Source organism: Moschus berezovskii, chromosome 14 (genome assembly GCF_049115385.1).
Source record: "Moschus berezovskii isolate FMDL1 chromosome 14, NW_MosBer_1.0, whole genome shotgun sequence".
Taxonomy (NCBI): Eukaryota; Metazoa; Chordata; class Mammalia; order Artiodactyla; family Moschidae; genus Moschus; species Moschus berezovskii.
Window position 1 is genome coordinate 48053867 of NC_142473.1, and position 24055 is coordinate 48077921.

General features: G+C 44.5%; 1 protein-coding gene across 1 annotated transcript in view; it reads left to right on the plus strand.

Moving 5' to 3' along the window:
* The first annotated feature begins 11214 nt into the window (after positions 1-11214).
* Positions 11215-24055, plus strand: part of NRIP3 (nuclear receptor interacting protein 3) — a 31626-nt gene continuing 18785 nt past the window's right edge. The window contains exon 1 of the mRNA XM_055423410.2: positions 11215-11458. Within this exon, the coding sequence (XP_055279385.2) occupies positions 11285-11458 (174 nt within the window). The 5' untranslated portion in view covers positions 11215-11284. The remainder of the gene's footprint in view (positions 11459-24055) is intronic.

The following is a 24055-nucleotide window of genomic DNA, read 5'->3' on the forward strand; positions in this document are numbered from 1 at the left end:
GTGTGTGCGTGTGTGCTCAGCCGCCTAGTCGTGTCCGACTCTCTGCGATCCTATGGACAGCAGCTCACCAGGCTCCTCTGTCCATGGGATGTTCTAGGCAAGAATACTGGAGTGGGTTGCCATCTCCTCCTCCAGGGGAACTTCCCAATCCAGGGATCAAACCCGCATCTCCTGCATCTCTTGCATTGGCAAGTGGATTCTTTACTGCTGAGCCACCTGGAAAGCCCACATTGATCTTCAGATCCTTTCAAACTGTCAACAGTGCTCTGAATCATGTCCATGTCCGAAGACACACACACACTGCATTCATTCTTTCATTGTTATGGTTGGATACATATTCCTGAGACAGGAGGAAGAAGGACTTGAAAGAATGAGGGGGAACACTTATTCACAAATTGTAGTTGTGTGTAATTTTCACTGCATGTCGTTTCAAGAGCTACCATTCTCCACTGACTTGGACTGTCTTCTGATCCTATATTATTTTTTTAAAGTTTTGTTTGCTTTTTTGCTTTTGTTAATATATATGTTTATATATATTTTTTGCCACACCACATGACTTTGGCTTCTTAGTTTCCCATCCAGGGATGGAAACCAGGTCCATGGCAGTGAAAGCCTGAGTCTTAACCATGAACCACGGTTCAGTTCAGGGAATCCCCTGATCCTTTATTCTATCCTAGGGCTGAAGGATAACTTGGAGGCAGTTTGGAGTTTTCCATCTTTCCCTTGTGCAGTGCAAAAAGCAGAAATACAAACCTATCTCAAATCTGAGCTTTGTTGCTTGCTTTGCCTTGTTATACACACTTTGTGGCTGAAGAAATTTAATAGTTTCTGAGCAAGAAATGGAACCAATATCCCAGAGAGGACAGACCCAGCAATGTGTGACTGACACAGCCACAGCCAGCAGAAGAGTGTGGCGGGAAAGAGTGTGAGGTAGTGGTGAACCCTGGGCAGGCTTGCTGGGCTCAGTCCTCTGCAGCCTTGTGTGTAACTCACTGTGCGTGACCACAAACTGGTCATCGTTACACAGTGCCAGTGCGGCTGCAGTAAATGGTGCCTGTCCATCGAATGAAGCTGTGGACAACATAGCAGGATGGTAATGGTGGCAAAGCAAGAATACGTGACCAGAACCTCAATGTTAGATCCAGGTGACTTGGTTTGAGGAAGGCAGTTTTTAGCAGCCACATCAGGCACCAAAGCTGAAGTTTTGAGTGATGTGAGTACAACTAGAAGAGGCTTGGTAAATCATCACTCAGGGTTTCCAACGAGGAACTGAGGGAACTCAAGCAGCATGAGTCACCTGATTGTCCCCCTCTCAGTATTCCTAATGTACTTTTCTGAGAATACATTCATTTTCTTTATTTAAATGAAAGAGTTGTCTAAAATCTATATTTCACAATGTTCATTTTCTCCAAGACTCCCATTATGTCCTCTGCAGTACCTGGATTTGTCCTCTACATCTGCCACTTCATAGCTGTGTGACCTTGCACAAATTACTTGTCCTCTCTGTGCCTCAGTTTCCTTATATAGTATCTTTATTTTTGGTCTGGCTATTGATTGTGAAAACTGTTAAACATCTTTTACTATTTTGATTATATAACTGTTATTTGTTTTAATACCATTGTATCATGATTGGTCAACAGAAAATAATAGAATTCTATATCACTAAATCTAAAAACAAAAGAAAAAAAGATAAAGATAGACCTTACTGGATAGAGTTTTGTGAGAGAATTAAATGAGTTCAAACATGGAAAACTCTTGGAAAATTGCCTAGAAGGTAGTATGGACTCAATAAATTTTGGCTATCATCATTATCTTCCACTACTTGAGACTAGAGAAGTTAAATCCAAGATACATTTTGAAAATGGGTTCATAATCTGCTAGTTTCTCCCATTACACTGAAACAGAAAATCCTTCGGTTACAAGCTTTCTGCTGGGATGTGTTCTAGGAACAAAAGAATTAGAGCTTGAAGTAGGAATGAAAGGCCATAATGTCAGACTTGGGTTCTCTCCCACATGACCTGAAAACCCTAGACTCCTGAACTGGAAAGGAGAAATGTGCTCTTCCAATCTCCCAAGACTATCTCTCTCAGGTCAGAAACAGCACCCATACACAGAGACCTGTCAGTCCTTCATCTTTTCTTATCTCCAGCCCTCACCCTGTGATGTGTGGGGATGGCAATACATCAGAATCATACATTCTCCAGAACTGCTCCTTTCACGTTTAATGTTTCCAGTGAGAAGAGGTCCAGCCTTTCTTTACTCCCAAGAGGGTGTGCTCAGGGCTGTTGGGAAATAAGACCAATGAAGACACCTACTTTGGCAAGGTGTGAATTCCACCCAAACTGAGTAATTTGCATGAGCCCTTGTGGTCAGAGGGACAAAGTCCCTGAGACTGGAGGACATAGGCCTGGCCAAGGTGGTCTGAGCTATCATGAAGCATGTGTCTTGGAGGGCACAGAACTCAAAGTGAGGTGTGCTAATGGAGTGTAGAAAGCCTGAAAAGAGAATTTCACCTTTCAAAAAAGCATAAATGGGAGAGGGGAAAAGGCAGTCATTATACAGTGCAGAAATCAAGCAATTACTTGAAGAGGTGATCAAAATTAGCATCTTCATTAAAAGGCAGATGGACAACGTGTGGCTTTGGAGGAGCATGACATCACCTACACAATACTCAGGCCAGGAATACAACCCTAACTGGGCAAACACAAAATGAGACATACTCTATTGTTTAAAAGAGAGGGGAGTTGAGACACAAATAACTTGCACATCAAGGAAATTTAAAACTTTCGTGTTTCAAAGGACATAATCAAAAAAGTAAAAAGGCAACACATAGCGTGGGGAAAATTTTGCAAATCATTTACTTGACGAAGGATTTGTAGCTAGAATATATAAAAGCTCTTATAATTCAATAATTAAAAGACAAAAGTATCTGAAGAAATATTTTTCTAAAGAAGATAAATGGCCAATAAGCACATGAAAAAGATGTTCAATATCATTAGCCATTAGGGAAATGTAAATCAAAGCCACAACGAAACACCATTTTTTTAATACCCACTAGGATGGAGGAGCCCGGTAGGCTGCAGTCTGTGGGGTCACTATGGGTCGGACACGACTGAGCGACTCACTTTGACTTTTCACTTTCACACGTTGGAGAAGGAAATGGCAACCCGCTCCAGTGTTCTTGCCTGGAGAATCCCAGGGATGGGGGAGCCTGGTGGGCTTCCGTCTATGGGGTCACACAGAGTCGGACACGACTGAAGTGACTTAGCAGCAGCAGCAGCAGCAGGTTGGCTATAATCAGAGACAGACAAGTGTTGGTGAGGGTGTGGAGACACTGGAATGCTCATACACTGATGGTAAGGATGTAAAACGGTATAGCCATTCTGGAAAACAGTCTGTTAGCTTCTGGACTGATTAAACATAGAATTACCTTGTGCTGTGCTTAGTCCCTCAGTTGTGTCCAACTGTTTGCTACCCCATGGACTGTAGCCCGCCAGGCTTCTCTGTCCATGGGGATTCTCCAGGCAAGAATACTGGAATGGGTTGCCATGCCCTTCTCCAGGGGATCTTCCCAAACCAGGGATCGAACCAAGGTCTCCCACATTGCAGGCAGATTCTTTACTGTCTGAGCCACCAGGGAAGCCGAAAAATACTGGAGTGGGTAGCCTATCCCTTCTCCAGGGGATCTTCCTGACCCAGGAATCAAACCAGGATCTCCTGCATTGCAGGCAGATTCTTTACCAACTGAGCTACCAGAAAAGCCCAGAATTACCATATGACCCAGCAGTTCCTCTCCAAGAAATGAAAACGTGTGTCCATATAAAAACTTGCACACAAAAGTTCACAGCAGCATTAGTCACGATAGCCAAATGAGGAAACAACTCAAATGTTCATTATTTGATGAATGGATAAACAAACTGTGACACTATCCTTACAATGGAGTAGTATTTGCCATAAAAATAAATGAACTACTGATGCGTGCTACAGCATAGATGAACCTTGAAACTGGCTAAGTGAAAGCAGTCAGTCACAAAGGGTCATATATTGTGTTGTAGTTATATGAAGTGTCCAGAATAAGTAAATCCATAGAGACAGAACCTGTAGATGACAGGATGCCTAGGGCTGGAGAGGTTGGGAGGAAATGAGGAATGACTGCTAATAGGCACACAGTTCCTTTGGGATGATGAATATATTCTAAAATTGAATGTAACGATGGTTGCCCAGTTCTGTGAATATATTAAAAATCATTGAATCATACACTTTAAGTTGTACAGTGTATGGTATATGATTAATGTCTCTAGAAAACAGTTATTTAATAAAAAGATGGAGGACTATATTCTTAAAAAATGTCAGTGTCATAAAAGACAAAGAAAATTGTGGACATGTTCCAGATTTAAGGAGGCTAAAGAGACACGACAAGTTCAACCCCTGACCCTAGCCTGGATCCTGTACTAGAGGAATATGTCAAAAAGAACATCATTAGGTCAACTGAAAAAACTGAAACACGAACAATAATAAATAAAATTATTGTACCAGTGAAAATGTATGAGGTTTGTATTTGTACTGCATTATACATGAGAAAAATCCCTATTCCTAGGAAATACATAATGAAATCTTAGTGGTAAAGGGTCATAATAGATGTAACTTTTCCTCAAATGGTTCAGAAAATTTTTTGCTTGGGTGTGTGTATGTGTGTGGACATGTGTACCGATATAACCAATGGAGTACAATGTTAATGATCTGGTTAAAGGATACACAGCCGTTCTTTGTATTGTTTTTATTTGTGCAAGCTTTGGTAAGTTTGAAATTGTTTCCAAATAAAAACTTAAAAAAAATAATCACAAGGCCTTATCTCCCCAGGCAGTGGAGAGCTGCATGAAAATAGGTCAGTGAATGCCATGTGAGTGTGTGTGGTGTGTAGATGTCTGCACGCCCAAGCATGGAGCCCTTGGCCTGTCTGCTGCCATTGCCCCCAAACCCAGAGCTTGTCCAGCGAGGGCCACTGGCCTGTCACTGTCACACCCAAGCAGCATGCTGTTACTTAGGTGGAAGGCGGTGGTGGCCTTCATGCTCCTGAGGTAGACAGAAGTAACCAGTGTGTGCTGAGCTGCCTGGTAGGCCCTCTCACCCTGGACAAGGGTGACAGAAAAAGATCTGGATACAGCAAGTCAAGCCAAGTTTGTGCTGCATTCGGAGAAGCTCACCATCTTCACAATGTGTGCAGGCATGCTAAGTCACTTCAGTCATGTCCAACTCTTTGCAACCCTGTGGACCATAGCCGGCCAGGCTCCTCTGTCCATGGGATTCTCCAGGCAAGAATACTGGAGTGGGTTGCCATGTCCTCCCTCAGGGGATCTTCCTAGCCCAGGGATGGAACCCACATCTCTTACATCTCCTGCATTAGCAGGCAGGTTCTTTACCACTAGCGCCACCTGGGAAGCCCCATCTTCACAGCTGTTTCTAGATGGAAGAATTCTCCCTTGGCCTGTGAAGGGCGCCCTTTCTGCAGGTTCTCTACTTGTGTTGGGCAAAGGAAGGAAAGCGGAACAGGACTCATATTTATTGAAGGCTCACTTTGTGCCAGGCCCCATGCTTTACATGTTATCTTATTAAAACCACACAGAGCCTGGCCAGATGGATGAACTGAGGCTCAGAGAGCTGCAGTAACTTGGCTGAGGTCCCACAGCAAGCAAGTAGCAGAAAACGCCAAGCAAGCCTCTTTCCACCAGATGCTTGAGGTATTGAGATTTCCCCCCACCTCATGCTCTTCTCTTGTGCTGTCTTATTTGAGGTCACAGCCTGTCCTCATCCCAGGAAATGAAGCAAAATCGTCGCTGACAGGAGTGGATCCAAAAGGCCTAGCCAACTTTGGAAAATGCTGGCAGGGCTGCCATCAGCCCTGTTTAATGAGGCTGTGGTGTTGTTGGCAATAACCCTGAAGGAAGAAGACAGAAATAACGCTTGTCTTTGCAGTAATCTGCCAAAGTCGACATAGTCTTCAGGGCTGGATGCCAACTGGCAGGCACTGTGTAGCCAGAGATACTGGTAGGCATACAACACCTGCCGTGGACAGCTGTTTGAAGAATCTTCCTGCCAAAGGGATTTGAGGTGGCACTGAGGACACCAGAGGAGGAAGGGGATTCTGCAGTTATAGCGGTGCAGATGGGGAGTGAAGGGACGTGCAGACAGTGACCATTACTTCCAGGGTGTGTCCAAGGGCAAAGTCAGAACAAAATATCCATAGGTGGGAAGGGAAGGGGGATGAAAATTCCTTGACTGTCTCTCCTTTCTCCTTTTCTCTTCTCATCTACTTTTCTGGCCTCCCACCTCCAGCGCTCATCCTGTAGACCATCCTCCAAGGTCGCCCTGCAGACCCAAAGGAGAGTTTCTAGGTGGACAGATGATAAACCTGGAGCTGCTGACAGCCATCAGACTAGAAGAACCTGCCTACAGTGGCATCAGCTCAGAGCTGAAACACAGCAATGATGTTTGAGCCTCTGGATTCAGCCATGCCTGAAATCCCTGCATTTTATTTTAATCTTACTTTTATATTTTTGCTTGCGTGGCATGTGGGATCTTAGTTTCCCAACCAGGTATCAAAGCCTTGCCTCCTGCACTGGAAGGGGAAGTACGGAGGCTTAATCACTGGACCACCAGGGAGGTCCCTGCGTTTTTACTTTAAAGGGACAAGACAAGAAGTTTTCCTTTAAAAAAAAAAAATGAAGTATAGTTGATTTACAATATTGTGTTAGCTTTAGGAGCAAAATTTTCATTTTCGCTTAAGAAGTTTTCAACTAGGTTTCCTGTCACTTATAATAAGAAGAACATGAATAAAATCCTAACTGAAACAGCATTAGCTTGTTGAGCATAATGTTCAAGGACAGATTCTCTATAACAACCCAGGCAGGATGTAGAGGATTTTAGAACAGAGCTACTTGACATGGTAAATTCAGAATTCAGAGGCACCTGAGAGAGGAAGAGAGGGGGCCAGCTCCTGCCCCAGCAGGCCTTGGTTTCGGGAAGGGGGCAAGATGCTCAGGTGTGTAGGGAGCAAGCATAGGTCAGAGCCCATTCTTAGGCTTGGCAATCCTGAGACTGTCTCAGGTAATGATGGTAGCTGCCTTCTGCTGAGCCCTTCCTACTTGCCACAATGTGCTATCTGTGTGATTATTTCATATAATCTTCACAGCATCCCTCAGAGGTAAGTATATCACCAGCACCATTTTCTAGACGAGGAGCTGAAACTCAGAGTGGTGAAGTATCTTGTTGCATACTAGTGAGCAGCAGAGCAGAAATTTAAACCTAGTGCATCAGACTCAAGAAACTTTGCTTTTAACAACTACATTATGCTTTCCCCAAATGTGTTAGTGGGACAGGGCAGGTTATCAAATGGAGAATTAATAATCTTTCCTGTTGGTATAGCCTGCCAGAGTTTACAAACTCCAATTTTATAAACAATCTTACTGCATCCATTTTATCGATGTAGAAACTGAGGTTTAGAGGGAAGAAGTGACTTGCTCAAAGTCATTTGGTCAAATGGGATAAACTACCAAGAGGTCTGCAGTCATCAGAAACTCATAGGGTATTTTCAGGGGGTGGGGTTGGTTTTCTACCATGACCCGTGCTTAACAGCAGTGATGATGTGAGTCTGGCTGAGGAAGATCTCTGAGACACGAGGTGACCAATCGTGGTTGTGGCCATAGATCCAACTGCAGAACACAAATCCCACTACAGCAAAGAGCTCTGCATTCACAAAAAGATTCTCAGCTCCAGCTAAGGCCCTATTTACTTTCCCATAACACTTGATATGGACAAATTCCAATTCAACTGGAGACATTCAGCCCCTGACTTTTTGGGTAGGGGTGTGGAGGGAATCTAGTGATGAAAGGAGGCCCTTTCTTCTGTCAGACATCCTCAACAAAAGGCTGCAAGACTGAGCTGAGCTGCCGGCAGATGGGAAGTTAGAATCTGCCTGCCTGCCTGGCTTCCTCTCAGAGGAAAGTAGCTGTCCTGGCCGGAGCCCCAGGGGCCCTCATTGTCGGACCTGTCCTGATGGTTTACCAAGCTCGGAGGCACCTGTCCTGGAGAGACAAGGTCAGTTTGTCTTTCACTGTTGCCTGGGCGACTCAGGCTTGGTGAAGTGACCAGGCAGGGATCCAGGAGACAGGACAGAAGGGACCAGGGCGGCCACTGTTGGTTACTGCTGGCAGCGTGCCAAGGGGCTGGAAGGTGAGCTGCAATCCCATCACCCCTCTAGGAGATTGTGTATTCAATGTGTATGTTGAGGGACAGGGAATCCCTGGGGCCTCCATGAGGCCAGGTAAGCAGCCTTCTGTCCTTCTGGATTTATTTCCCTGCAGAAGTATGTGAACTCTTGAGTCTAGGCCAAGTGATAATGGCAGGAACTGAAGGAAAGAAGCAGGAGATCAAACCCAGCCCTTTTGGATCTGGGAAGTTCAGCACAGGTTCTGGGGCAGACAGTCTAGGGTTAAAATCCCAGCTCTACCAGTAGCTTTACTTGGACAAGACTTTAACTTTTTGCTGTTGAGCACCTTCTGTGAGCTAGGGATTCAAAGGTAAGCAAAAATGGACTCAATTGCCTTCTTGGAGCTTATAGTTAATGAAGGAGGTAAATATTTACCAAACAACCAATAACATCCCCACCTCAACCACCAAAAAAAAAAATATCTAGGAGAGATGCATAGTTTATAATTAGCAAAAGCGCTCTCTCTCTGGGAGGTCAGAAAAGGCTTTCCTAAAAAAAAAAAAATGATAGTGGAATTGGGTCTGTTTACTGTACAAGGTAGGAGGGATCATTCCATGCAGAAGGAACATGATATTCAAAGGTAAGCCATTTGGCAAGAGAGCATGGCTCCTCCAAGGAACTGCAGGAAAGACAAATCATGAGGTTGAAGTACAGAGTGGAGATCCAGGTAGGTGCAGACCAGACAAGAATGTGAGTCTTTAAGAGCAATAGGAAAACTTCTGTGGTGCTCTAGTTGAAGAATTGATGCTTTTGAACTGTGGTGCTGGAGAAGACTCTTGAGAGTCCCTTGGACTGCAAGGAGATCCAACCAGTCCATCCTAAAGGAGACCAGTCCTGGGTGTTCATTGGAAGGACTGATTCTAAGGCTGAAACTCCAATACTTTGGCCACCTCATGCGAAGAGTTGACTCTTTGGAAAAGACCCTGATGCTGGGAGGGATTGGGGGCAAGAGGAGAAGGGGACGACAGAGAATGAGATGGCTGGATGGCGTCACCAACTCGATGCACATGAGTTTGGGTGGACTCCGGGGAGTTGGTGATGGACAGGGAGGCCTGGCGTGCTGCAATTCATAGGGTCGCAAAGAGTTGACGCGACTGAGCAACTGAACTAAGCTGAACTGAACTGAATCAGGGATGTGAGATGATCACATTTGCAGTTTGAAAAGATTGCTCTGGCAGCACCAAACAATAGATTGGAAAGGAACCAAGGCACATTCAGGGGACCAGTTGCTGCTGCTAAGTCGCTTCAGTCGTGTCCGACTCTGTGTGACCCCATAGACGGCAGCCGACCAGGCTCTGCCGTCCCTGGGATTCTCCAGGCAAGAACACTGGAGTGGGTTGCCATTTCCTTCTCCAATGTGTGAAAGTGAAAAGTGAAAGTGAAGTTGCTCAGTCGTGTCCGACTAGTAGCGACCCCATGGACTGCAGCCCACCAGGCTCCTCTGTCCATGCGATTTTCTAGGCAAGAGTACTAGAGTGGCTTGCCATTGCCTTCTCCGGGGGACCAGTTAGGTCTCAGATATTTGTCTGTAAAATGAGGATAATGACCAGGTGGCGCTAGTGGTTAAGAACCCCCTTGCCAATGAAGAAGACAGATGTGGGGTCCATCCCTGGGTGGGGAAAATCCCCTGGAGGAGGGCATGACAACCCACTCCAGTATTCTTGCCTGGAGAATCCCATGAACAGAGGAGCCTGGTGTGCTACACTCCATGGGGCTGCAAAGAGTCGGACACGACTGAAGCCACTGAATACCCACAATAATACCCTCTCATAAACTGATGCCAGGATTCAATGAGAGATTGAATTTTAAGTATTTATTCTGGTGCCTGGCAAATAGTAAGGGCTCAGTAAATGTTACTGCTACTTTTGTTGGTTCTCTCCAGAGAGCAGATCTTTCTGCTTCACGCCTGCTCCCGTGAAATGGGATGGTAGAGGGTAGTGGTGGTGGTTTATAGCTTGGAAACGCGGTTTGTACTAAATCACAGCGTCGAGGCCAGGGCCCAGGACGCCTGAAGGCTCCATTAGAAGGCTTGAAAAGATGAAAGATTCACAAAGAAAACCGGGTTCCAGTTGCTCCCGGGCATGCTGGAGAGACCGGTGAATGACCCTCTGGACCTTAAGCCCGAGTTGACTGAGAAAAACGTGCTTTTCTGCCGGGTTTTCCGTAGAGCGAGTGCAGGGCTCGTACTCGTGTGCAGTCGCGCGAGGACCCTCGCCACTCCTCAGCCCCAGGCTGACTGGCAGGCATCCGCCAGGCCCTGCTTCCCCAGCTCGGATGCGCGAGTACCGGGAGGAGGAGGGTCCCCAGAAGGCTGACTCTGGCCGGCCCGCAGGGTCTGCCCCCTCCCCAGTCACGTGGCTTGGTGGGTGGGGACCGATCTGAAGTTGGAGAAATCCAGAGCTATCCCAACTTCAGAGCGCGCCGCCCGTTCCTCCCGATTCCGGGCTCAATTTGAGCGCTGGGGCTCCAGGAGGAGCGCGAAGGTGGGAACTGGTGAAGCCGAGCAGCGGCGCAGACGGCTGGACTCCGGGCATGGCCCAGCTGTCGGTGATCCCGGGGTCGGCCACGGCGTGGACAGGTGAGCTGGAACCAGGATGGCTGCGGCCGGCGTGGGCGAGGCTGCTCGGAAACTGCCCGCCGCCCCACCCCACACACACCTCATCTCGGTCCAGGGAACGCTGGGCACCTACAACGGGAGGCACCGGCTGGGTAAAGCGGCCGCAGTAGACTCTTGGCGCTCCGAGTCAGTCCCGCTAGCGCCTCTCCTCCTCGCCCCCACTGTCCGCGCAGCCGGCTGACGCGGCGGTGGGCAGCTGCGGGGAACGCTGTGGGGCCGCGCGCCGGCTGTGGGCGCTGTGCCGGCCCCGCCCCCCGCGCGTACACAGACTGCTCCGCGTGACGTCACGCTCGGCTATAAAAGCTGAGGCGCGCGGCTCTCCCTGCGCTGGAGGAGCTCGAGGCTGAGGGCTGCCGGGGAGCGGGGAGCGACGGGGGCGGTGGGCCGCGGGCGCCTCAGCGATGTTTTACTCAGGGCTCCTCACCGAGGGCGGCCGCAAGGAGACAGACATGCGGGAGGCGGCGTCGCTGAGGCAGCAGCGCCGAATGAAGCAGGCGGTGCAGTTCATCCACAAGGACTCGGCCGACCTGCTGCCCTTGGACGGCCTCAAGAAGCTGGGTTCGTCCAAGGACACGGTGAGCCCCCGCGGCCGCACCCGCCTCTAGGACCCCGCGCGCGGCGGCCTGTCACCTTTGCGCTGTAAGGTGTCCTGGGGCCCGCCCTTCGCCGCTTTCACTGAGTCACCGGCCCGGCCCCCTCCGTCTCCAGCGCTGTCCGCTGTCTCTGGTGCTCTGTTGGGGATTCCGTTCCATCCAGCATCCCCCTGCTTCAGTTTCTCTCTGGATTCCGGAGTAGCATTTCCAGCTCGCCCTCCCTTCAGCGCACCCTCCTCCCTTCTTCTTTCTCCTCTGGAGTAGAAGAGACCCTGCCTTCTTGCCCTCAGCTCCCCTTTTCTTTATTCACGGTGCCGAGCTTGATTGCCCGGGCCTTGAGCCTCGCGGCCTCCTAGGCTGCTTGGCCCGTCTTGTGACTCCTAGTGGGTGTGAGGAGGAGAGAACGAAGTGGGAAGGGGGCTTTCTGGGCAGTCACCATATCCAGATCGCTTTTGTTGAATCCATTGCCCCTCTGTGCAAAATCTACTTCTCCGTTTGATTTTGATCTCATCTACCCTTGACCTTCCAACGGGAGGGGGCGGGGAGAGAAAAAGGGGTGACCGTGAAGGTTTCCTGAGCCCCAGACCTCTCTTCATCATTTTCCTCTCCTGCTGCTCCATCCCCAAAGAGTAGATAGAGGCAGAAAGCCAGGCTGCTCCCTCTCATCAACGGCTAATGTGTGGAGCTGGAGCTGTGCTGGGACTCCCGCAGTTCTTTCTTTCTTTCTTTTCCTAGCAAGGTTGTTCTTGGCATTAAGAAGGAGAAACTCCAGAACTGGAGGTCTGAATTCAAAGACCATACTATCCACTATCTATAGGAGGGATCCTATAGGGGGATAAAGGTTACTAGTTTAAAGGACTGTATCTAACTCCCCTCCTTAATTCACTGTAGTGGTGCTGCACCAAATTGATGTTGAGTTTTGTACCTTCATCTGGAATTCTGTTGTAGTTTAACTTGTTTTCTTGAAGTTCATAATCATTTTATTCATTTAGGTAATAATTTATGAAGCATTACTTAAATGTCTTTTAAATGAAGTGGATGCTTTGTATAATTTTGCCAGTATTTTTGAGCTTTTGGAATGTTTGTCAGGGAAGGGGGTATCAGCCTGGACCACTGAAATTGCCATTTCCATCCACATGTTGGGTATGGAGGACAGAGCTGCTGAATCCACTTCTCTCTTTTTTTAACTTTATCACCTCTAATGAGAGATAGATATCAAGATCAGATTTGCCCTCCCCCATTGTGATAGAGAATTATTTTTAGCTATTTATATGCAGGGGATGTCTACTCAGTTATCCTGCTCTGTTTTTAAAGGATGTTTTACTTGAACAAGGCACTGGACAGGTAATCTGATTCATGCTAACTTAGAGTGGTGGATAAGTGAAATGTATTCCTAGAAAAGAGATAACTGTCTTTCTTCCTTCCTTCCATTTTACAGCAGTCTAAATTCATTTAGCAAATCTGGTACAAATCTTCTTACTTTCAGGCCAAAATAATCCTAGTTCTTGGAAGCCTCAGGAGTCAATAAACAGTAATAGGAAAATAAGTCAAATGTGGAATTTTCCCCCCTTCATGCTGAATTTAAGATATGTTTCACATTTTGTTGTCCTGGGATGTCGAGGAGTTTCCTAGCCCTGAGGAACTGCCTCTCCATTCTTCTGCCAAGCGTTCTTTACACTGCCTCATCCTGTGTAGGAAGAATTCCATCTGCTTTTCTGACTCCAGTCTGTCTCAGTTGAGCCACACAGGAGCTGCTAACATGGAACAGGCAGTAGGCCAGAAGGAAGAAACATCCTCAAAGCAGGTTATTGCCATGGATGTGACACACTGCAATTTACTGTGAGACCCTAACCCACGATTCACAATTTTTCTCCCCACTGCCCTCCACTGCCGGGGAGCTGATACTCTCTCACTGTTCTCACACCTGGAGTATGCAAATGATTGCACAGAAGAGTTAGAACCAGTCACAGATGCCGAGGCAGACTGAGATAGGGCTAGGAGATCTCTGAGTACTGGGGTGAAGTGGCATGCTTAAGCTTTCTTGGACCTTATGCTGCTGCCTCTGAATAATCTTAGAAATAACCTTAGAAGTACTGTGTCATTTGTCTTTATGGATATAGCTGGTAGTATAGACCAGTGTTGACTCAATGTTCTATGAAGTGAAATTCACGGAAGTGAAATTTGGAGCATACCAAAATTGATTAGATAAGTTTGTAGTACAAAGCAGGCAGATTCTTTACCACCTGAGCCACTACTGAAACCCAAACTTGATGATATAAGTCTATAGTACAAACTCAGTAGAAGTGGGACAAGAGAAGGAAGGGGCGGCACCAGAGGAAGATAGGAGGGAAAGGGTGAATTAGTTCTCATTGACTTTGGGGTTTGTGCTAGTGGGAAGATTGTAGGTTGTTCTCTTCATTCTGGTGATCTATATTAGAATTATATTGTTGAGTATTCTGAATTATCTACCTTTACCATGCTGTTTCTATAATATGCACTATTTGAATCCAGCCTGCCAACTCTTTTTTTAGATTGGCAAAGAGCATCCATAGACAGTCAAATGTGGTCTTATTCTCTTGGCCCAGGCAAGTGCCTTTGCCCTATTCCTGTTTGTGTGTAGTTGGCTGCTACAAAGTCTACTGTGGAAATTAATCTTATTTCTTATGTCTGGCTCTCTTATTTTGTTTGTCTTTTCTTCTTGTGCAGTTTGTGTGTGCGTGTATTAGATTAAGGACTAAAATCAGAGATATAAGTGAGTAATATTTTATTTCACTTATTATTCAAGTTGATGAAGCTAGAAAAAATCACTCTTGTAGCTTTGTGCATTCTAATTTCTTTTTTTTAGCTACCAGATTAGTAAATATTCTTCTCATTGAGGTGAAGACTTTTCAACTTTTAAAAATAGTCATGTCATGGTATAATATGCTGTCTTTCCTATATGATAATAGTACTGACCATCAGGGTATATCCTTACTTATTCAGGAATAAAAAGAGAGTTTTGCTTTTCTATCTATGATTGCTTCTGCTTATAGCCAAATGCTTTAAGAAAACTCACTAAAATTAAAAGGCTGGGGAAAGAAAGAAAGCAAAGCCAACCGACCGTGAAATGACCAGCCCTGTACTCTGAGTACGGGTTTACCTGGTGGCTCAGTGGTAAGGAACCTGTCTGCTAATGCAGGAGATACAGGTTTGATCCTTGATTGGGAAGATCCCCTGGAAAAGGAAATTGCAGCCCACTCTAGTATTCTTGCCTGGGAAATCACATGGACAGAGGAGCCTGGTGGGCTGCAGTCCATGGGGTCAAAAAAGAGTCAGACACAACAGCCACAAGGAATACTCTGAGTATCTGATCCTCCTGATCAGAATCTCTATCAGTGAGGGCAGCCTTGGGTGTTACTCTATAGATTAGTTTTTCATAATGCCACGAGACATCCATAATGCTGTCATAGATTTTGGACCAGAGGACTTTGGAGTTTTAGAAGAGGAGCATGAAATACCAGTATAAATCAGTATCTTGTGCAAACTGAAGATTTCCAGAGCCATGATCAAATCCTAGTTATAGTAAATATTATTTGAACACTAGCTATGTTCAGGACACAGTGCTAGGACCACAAAGAAGAAAGCAGCAAAGTTTACCTATACAAGGAGTTTATATATTGGGGGAAGGATAGGACCGATTGATTTATTTATTCCCCAAATATTTATTGAACACTTTTTACATGTCAGGCATAATCTAGGTATTGAAGATATAATAGTGAACCAAAACGGGTTTCCTGCCCTCACAGAACTTGCATTCTTGTGGGCGAGAATAGGTAGAAAATAAATCAAGTAAATATATACTATATCAGGTTGAAATCAGTGCTATGGAGAAAATAAACCAGGATAAGGGTATAGAGAGTGTAATGTTCAAGTAGGATGAAGTAGAGCCTTGCTGTTTTATCTAGGGTGATCAAGGAAGGCATCTCTGGTAAAATGACACTATAGGAGATATTGAAGGAAATGAGAGAGCAAAATATCTTGGGGAAAAATGTTATGGGCAGAAGAAACAGCCAATGCAAAGGCCCGGACATCATTGTGCTTGATATGATTGAAGAATTATAAGAAGGCCATTGTGGCCAGAGCGAAATGAGCAAGAGGAAGTGATAGGAGACAACATCAGAGAGATAGTGGGAGGCCAGAGTACTTAGGGCCTTATAGGTCACTGTACAGATATTTAATCTGATAAGGGAAACTGGTGGAAAACTTTTTGCAAAAGGATGAGATGATATGACATTTCACAAAGCAGACTATTGTGTGGATTAGGCTGTAGGGGGCAAGTGTGTAAGTAGGCAGACTGGTTAAGAAGCTGATTAGTTAGCATTTAGATAGAAATCTAGGTGAAGATAATGGTGCCTCAGAGCAGTGTGCTAGCAGTGAAGAGGACAAGAAAAGACCAGATTCTGGGTTCTTTTGAAGATGGAGCTGACAAGTTTAGTTGAGAGTTGGATTAAATATCTGAAAGAAGGAGTAGTCAAGAATGACGCTTATGTTTTTGATCTAGTCATTGGAAGAATAAAGTTTGTCATACACTGAAATGGCTAAGAGGTGCAGGTTAAGGATAGGACATAAGAATCAGGAATTTGATTCTTGAACAAGTTAAGTTTGGGACGTCTATTAGTTATTCAAGTGTAGATGTTGGATAGATAGTTCCATGAGAAGAGGAATAATACCACCAGGAAGCTTATGTCATGTCAAGATATTACAGTCAATCAGCACTAGAGAAGGTCAGTGGAAGCAGTGACTACTCTGGCCTGGTGTGACGATTGTGATGGAGAACAACATCTGATTAGAGTCTTATCATCCCCTGGAGAGTCAACTGACTGATATTATATAGAAAGGAAGCTGCTTCCAGAGCATCCCTATAGAACCTCAGAATAAGAACTTTATAGGTTATCTGGTTGAATTCCCTGCCCCTGTATAAATCCTTTCCTACAATAATGCAGCCCACCAGGGGTAACTGAGAAACCACCATCTCAGGAATAAGACTGCTCTCTTTGAAACGGCATGACTATTGGGTCATAAGGCAAAAGTAAAGAGACAGAACACAGAAGGCCTGGGGCAATATGACAGACTGCCTTAGGTAGAGTCCCATGTGATTTTGAGCAACTGTAATCCGAAATAGATGGGGAAACAGTGGAAACAGTGTCAGACTTCATTTTTTTGGGCTCCAAAATCACTGCAGATGCTGATTGCAGCCATGAAATTAAAAGACACTTACTCCTTGGAAGGAAGGTTATGACCAACCTAGATAGCATATTAAAAAGCAGAGACATTACTTTGCCAACAAAGGTCTGTCTAGTCAAGGCTATGGTTTTTCCCGTGGTCATGTGTGGATGTGAGAGTTGGACTGTGAAGAAAGCTGATCACCGAAGAATTGATGCTTTTGAACTGTAGTGCTGGAGAAGACTCTTGAGAGTCCCTTGGACTGCAAGGAGATCCAACCAGTCCATTCTAAAGGAGATCAATCCTGGGTGTTCATTGGAAGGACTGATGCTAAAGCTGAAACTCCAATACTTTGTCCACCTCATGTGACGAGTTGACTCACTGGAAAAGATTCTGATGCTGGGAAGGATTGAGGGCGGGAGGAGAAGGGGATGAGAGAATGAGATGGCTGGATGGTATCACCGACTTGATGGACATGAGTTTGAGTGATCTCCGGGAGTTGGTGATGGACAGGGAGGCCTGGCGTGCTGTGATTCATGGGGTCGCAAAGAGTCGGACACGACTGAGTGACTGAACTGAACTGAACTGAATCCCAAGGATAATCTGTGTTTCTGTGGTGTAGAAAGGGTCACGTGTTGTATATTCAGCTTGTAAATAAAGAGAAAGCACAGAAATTAGTGCCCCTTTAGATTTCCAAGACCAGATAGAGACATGTATATTGGGCTTGAAGTGAGAGTCAATCAGGAGTCCATGTCTGTCTACAAACTATACATGAGGATGAAAACAGAGTAAGCTGATTTCATGCCCTTTTAAGAAAAAAAAAAAAGTGACCGGTTTCAATTTTAAGTTGAACTTGAGGGTTTAAAATACATATATACACATACATATAATTATTAACATTTGCATGCTTACTCTATACCTGACACAACGTTAAATGCTTCATATGGACCATCTCATTTCATCCTCACAAAAGCTCTTCAGAGTACTTACTAACTTGAACCCAGCTTTGTCTGACTCGCATGTATATTTTAAACAGTACTCCAAGTCAAGAGCTGGCAAACTTTTTCTGTAAAGGACCAGATAATAATTGTTTTTGGCTTTGGAGGCCAGTCTCTGTCTCAGCTACTCAACTGTGCTGTTATAACGCAGAAGCAGCCATAGACAGTAAACAATAGGGTTGATTGTGTTCTAATAAAACTTTATTTACAAAAGTGCACAACAGGCTGATTTGACTGGTGGGCCATATTTGCTGACCCCTATTTCTAAGTGTTCTGTTGCTAAGCTAGAAACCTTGGGTTTCTCCTTTGAGAGTAAATACTACAAAGAAGGCAGACTTCTGTAATTTCTTCTATTTTCCAGTCTGGCCCATCCTATAAAGTGAAGTCTCTCAGTCGTGTCCGACTCTTTGCGACCCCATGGACTGTAGCCTACCAGGCTCCTCCATCCATGGAATTTTCCAGGCAAGAATACTACAGTGGGTTGCCATTTCCTTCTCCAGGGGATCTTCCCAACCCAGGGATCAAACCCAGGTCTCCCACATTGCAGGCAGACACTTTACCTTCTGAGCCACCAGGGAAGCCCCATCCTATGGACCACAGAAATTTATTAGACTGATTCTGTGTGGATTCAGTGCAGCATAGGTAAATGATTGAGAAGGTGATCTTAGAAGTTCTTGTTTAAATCATGATCCCATGGTATCCTGCAGTATAGCCTGCTTCCTCTCACCTCACTTTTCTTCCCACTCTACAGGCTGGTTAGAAGAAATATGTAATATTTAACCTCAGCTGTGCTACCTAGAATACAACACTGCCCACAAGGCTCATTTCCTTCAGAAGCTCCTAGTGGTGATAAAGACCTCACATTTGAGCTTGCCTGCTTAGGATTTAGATACCTAAATGCTGGTTAAGGTTTAGCAGCCACATTAGCAGGAACAGTAGAGAACCTGGGGCTACTTAGGTTAGTAGTTGCCTTGTTGAACTAAAACATAAAGCAGGATCCACATCAGGAAGATGACTTGATAGCTATGTCCAAAAGGCCACCATAGTATCTGCAGCATCTATCTGACTAGTGCTGTGCATCTTGAAGGATATCTGGAAAGTAAAAGATAGCCCTTGGAAAGCCAGTATTTCAATAGACATAAAAGTAAACCACTTAAGCAAATTTACAAAGCAACACTCAAGGAGTGGGAATGCAAGTAGTACAAACTATGTAATGTATGAGTATTGAAGGGATTCTGAAAGAAAGAACTAGATGATGTTGATCAAGAAAGCTTTCTGAAAAAGTGTAGAGATTTGTTCATTCAGTATTAATTCTGAAAGTAAGAACTAGATGGTGTTGATCAAGAAAAGTTTTTTGAAAAAGTGAAGTATAGAGATTTGTTCATCCAGTATTATATCAAGACCTGGAGATATAGCTGTGATCAACACAAGGCCCTTGCCCTTACGAAATTAATACTCTAGTGAAGGGAGTGAAATAAGAAACAACTAAGTAAGCAAAATAATTCTGAACTTACTATAAAGGAAATAGTGAAATATGTTCATAAGAGGTGGAGTACCTCCTTTAAATAGTATGGTCAAGGAAGATGTTTTTGAGGAAGTAATGTTTGAGCTGAGACTTGAATGATGAGAGCAAGCTAACTATTCGAAGTATTAAGGGGAGGACATTTCAGACAGAGGGAATGGCAGGTACAAAGGCATTAGATTGGAAAAGAGTTTTTGAGTGTGTATGTAGAATGTATGAAAAGTTGGCAAGACTACAGAAAAGAACTATACAAAAAAGCTCCTAATGACCCAGATAACCACAATGGTGTGGTCACTCACCTGGAACCAGACATCCTGGACTGTGAAGTCAAGTGGGCCTTAGGAAGCAGTACTATGAACAAAGCTAGTGGAGGTGATGGAATTCCAGTTGAGTTATTTCAAATCCTAAAAGATAATGCTGTTAAAGTGCTGCACTCATTATGCCAGCAAATTTGAAAAACTCAGCAGTGTCCACAGAACTGGAAAAGGTCAGTTTTCATTCCAGTCCCAAAGAAAGGCAATGCCAAAGAATGTTCAGATTATCACACAGTTTCACTCATTTCACATGCTAGCAAGATTATGCTCAAAATTCTTCAAGGTAGGCTTCATCAGTATGTCCAGAAGTACAAGCTGGATTTAGAAAAGGCAGAGGAACCAGAAATCAAATTGCCAACGTATGCTGGATCATAGAAAAAGCAAAAGAATTTAAAAAAAATCTGCTTCATTGACTATGTTAAAGCCTTTGACTGTGTGGATCACAACAAACTGTGGAATATTCTTAATGAAATAGGAATACCAGATCACCTTACCTATCTTTTGAGAAACCTGAATGCAGAACAAGAAGCAACAGTTAGAACTGGACATGTAACTACAGCCTGCTTCCAAATTGGGAAAGAAGTAAATCAAGACTGTATATTGTCACCCTGTTTGTTTAATTTATATGCAGAGTACATCATGCAAAATGCCCAGCTAGATGAATCACAAGCTGAAATCAAGATTGCCAGGAGAAGTATCAGCAACCTCAGATATGCAGATGATACCACTCTAATGGCAGAAAGTGAAGAGGAGCTAAAAAGCCTCTTGATAAAGGGGGAAGAAGAGAGTGAAGAAGTTGGCTTAAAACTCAGCATTCAAAAAACAAAGATCATGGCATCTGGTCCTATCACTTCACAGCAAATAGATGGGGGAAATGTGGAAACTGTCAGATTTCAGGGAAAATGTAGAAACTGTCAGATTTCATTTTCGTGGGCTCCAAAATCAATGCCAATGGTGAATGCAGCTGTGAAATTAAAAGTCGCTTGCTCCTTGGAAGAATAGCTATGACAAACCTAGACAGTGTATTAAAAAGCAGAGACATTACTTTGCCAATAAAGGTCTGTCCAGTCAAAGCTATGGTTTTTCCAGTAGTCATGTATGGATGTGAAAGTTGGACCATAAGAAGGCTAAGCAACCGAAGAATTGATGCTTTTGAACTGTAGTACTGGAGAAGACTTTTGAGAGTCCCTTGGACAGCCAGGAAATCAAACCAGTCAATCCTAAAGGAAATCAACTCTGAATATTCATTGAAAGGACTGATGCTGAAGCTGAAGCTCCAATACTTTGGCCACCAGATGTGAAGAGCCGACTCATTGGAAAAGACCCTGATGCTGGGAAAGATTGAGGGCAAGAGCAGAAGGGAGCAACAGAGGCTGAGATGTTGGATGGCATCACTGACTCAGTGGACATGAGTTTGAACAAACTGTGGGAGATAGTGAAGGACAGGGAAGCCTAGCATGCTGAAGTTCGTGGGGTCTCAAAGAGTCAGACACAACTTAGTGACTAAACAACAATAATGGTATGTATGTGGAGGTTGGAGAGATAGACAAGGACCAGATGGTGCTGAGCCCTATAGACCATGGTAAGAAGCTTGAATTTCATCTGAAGAACAATGGAAAGTCATTGAAGGGCTTTAAGTAAGGGAATGTATTATCTCACATATTTTGAAAAGTTCGCTCTGGTTGCTATGTAGAGGATGATTTGGAGAAGAGTGAAGGAAGAGGTGGAAGACAAGCCAGGGGGCTCTTGTAGCACAGATAAGAGATGACAGTGGCTTGGATTAGATTGGAGGTAGTAAAGATGGGGAGAAGTAGATCGATACCAAATAAATTTAGGAGGAAGCAACAACAGTACAGATTATCATCAACCTACGATGAGGTTCAGTTCAGTTCAGTTCAGTCGCTCAGTCGTGTCCAACTCTCCGCGACCCCATGAATCACAGCACGCCAGGCCTCCCTGTCCATCACCAACTCCCGGAGTTCACTGAAACTCATGTCCACAGAGTCGGTGATGCCATCCAGCCATCTCATTCTCTGTTGTCCCCTTCTCCTCCCGCCCCCAACCCTTCCCAGCATCAGAGTCTTTTCCAGTGAGTCAACTCATCGCATGAGGTGGCCAAAGTATTGCAGTTTCAGCTTTAGCATCAGTCCTTCCAATGAACACCCAGGATCGATCTCCCTTAGAATGGACTGGTTGGATCTCCTTGCGGTACAAGGGACTCTCAAGAGTCTTCTCCAACACCACAGTTCAAAAACATCAATTCTTCGGCGATCAGCTTTCTTCATAGTCCAACTCTCACATCCATACATGACTATGAGAAAAACCATAGCCTTGACTATACAGACTTTTGTTGGCAAAGTAATGTCTCTGCTTTTTAATATATTATCAAGGTTGATCATAACTTTCCTTCCAAGGAGTAAGCGTCTTTTAATTTCATGGCTGCAATCAGCATCTGCAGTGATTTTGGAGCCCAAAAAAATAAAGTCTGACACTGTTTCCACTGTTTTTCCATCTATTTCCCATGAAGTGATGGGACAGATGCCATGATCTTTGTTTTCTGAATGTTGAGCTTCAAGCCAACCTTTTCACTCTCCTCTTTCACTTTCATCAAGAGGCTTTTGAGTTCCTCTTCACTTTCTGTCATAAGGGTGGTGTCATCTGCATATCTGAGATTACTGATATTTCTCCCAGCAATCTTGATTCCAGCTTGTGCTTCTTCCAGCCCAGCGTTCCTCATGATGTACTCTGCATATAAGTTAAATAAGCAAGGTGACAATATACAGCCTTGACGCACTCCTTTTCCTATTTGGAACCAGCCTGTTGTTCCATGTACAGTTCTGACTGTTGCTTCCTGACCTGCATACAGGTTTCTCAAGAGGCAGGTCAGGTGGTCTGGTATTCCCATCTTTTTCAGAATTTTCCACAGTTTATTGTGATCCACACAGTCAAAGGCTTTGGCATAATTAATGAAGCAGAAATAGATGTTTTTCTGGAACTCTCTTGCTTTCTCCATGATCCAGCGGATGTTGGCAATTTGATCTCTGGTGCCTCTGCCTTTACATCCTCATAAACACATCGTAAAATGAAAACATTGTTAAGTCAAAAATTAATTTAATATACCTAGCCCATTGGACATCATCTTTTAGCCTAGCCTACTCTTCAAGAAAATTAGAGATTCCAAGGGAACATTTCATGCAAAGGTGGGCTCAATAAAGGACAGAAATGGTATGGACCTAACAGAAGCAGAAGATATTAAGAAGAGGTGGCAAGAATACACAGAAGAACTGTACAAAAAAGATCTTCACGACCAAGGTAGTCACGATAACGTGATCACTAACCTAGAGCCAGACATCTTGGAATGTGAAGTCAAGTGGGCCTTAGAAAGCATCACTACGAACAAAGCTAGTGGAGGTGATGGTATTCCAGTTGAGCTACTTCAAATCCTAAAAGATGATGCTGTGAAAGTGCTGCACTCAATATGCCAGCAAATTTGGAAAACTCAGCAGTGGCCACAGGACTGGAAAAAGTCAGTCTTCATTCCAATCCCAAAGAAAGGCAATGCCAAAGAATGCTCAAACTACCGCACAATTGCACTCATCTCACACGCTAGTAAAGTCATGCTCAAAATTCTCCAACCAGGCTTCAGCAATATATGAACTGTGAACTCCCAGATGTTCAAGCAGGTTTTAGAAAAGGCAGAGGCACCAGAGATCAAATTGCCAACATCCGCTGGATCATCAAAAAAGCAAGAGAGTTCCAGAAAAACATCTATTTCTGCTTCATTGACTATGTCAAAGCCTTTGACTGTGTGGATCACAATAAACTGTGGAAAATTCTGAAAGAGATGGGAATACCAGACCATCTGACCTGCTTCTTGAGAAACCTGTATGCAGGTCAGGAAGTAACAGTCAGAACTGTACATGGAACAACAGACTGGTTCCAAATAGGAAAAGGAATACGTCAAGGCTGTATATTGTCACCTTGCTTATTTAACTTATATGCAGAGTACATCATGAGGAAAGTTGGGCTGGAAGAAGCACAAGCTGGAATCAAGATTGCTGGGAGAAATATCAATAACCTCAGATATGCAGATGACACTACCCTTATGGCAGAAAGTGAAGAGGAACTCAAAAGCCTCTTGATGAAAGTGAAAGAGGAGAGTGAAAAGGTTGGCTTGAAGCTCAACATTCAGAAAACAAAGATCATGGCATCTGGTCCCATCACTTCATGGGAAATAGATGGAAAAACAGTGGAAACAGTGTCAGACTTTATTTTTTGGGGCTCCAAAATCACTGCAGATGCTGATTGCAGCCATGAAATTAAAAGACGCTTACTCCTTGGAAGGAAAGTTATGACCAACCTAGATAGCATATTAAAAAGCAGAGACATTACTTTGCCAACAGAGGTCTGTATAGTCAAGGCTATGGTTTTTCCCGTGGTCATGTATGGATGTGACAGTTGTACTGTGAAGAAAGCTGATCGCTGAAGAATTGATGCTTTTGAACTGTGGTGTTGGAGAAGACTCTTGAGAGTCCCTTGGACT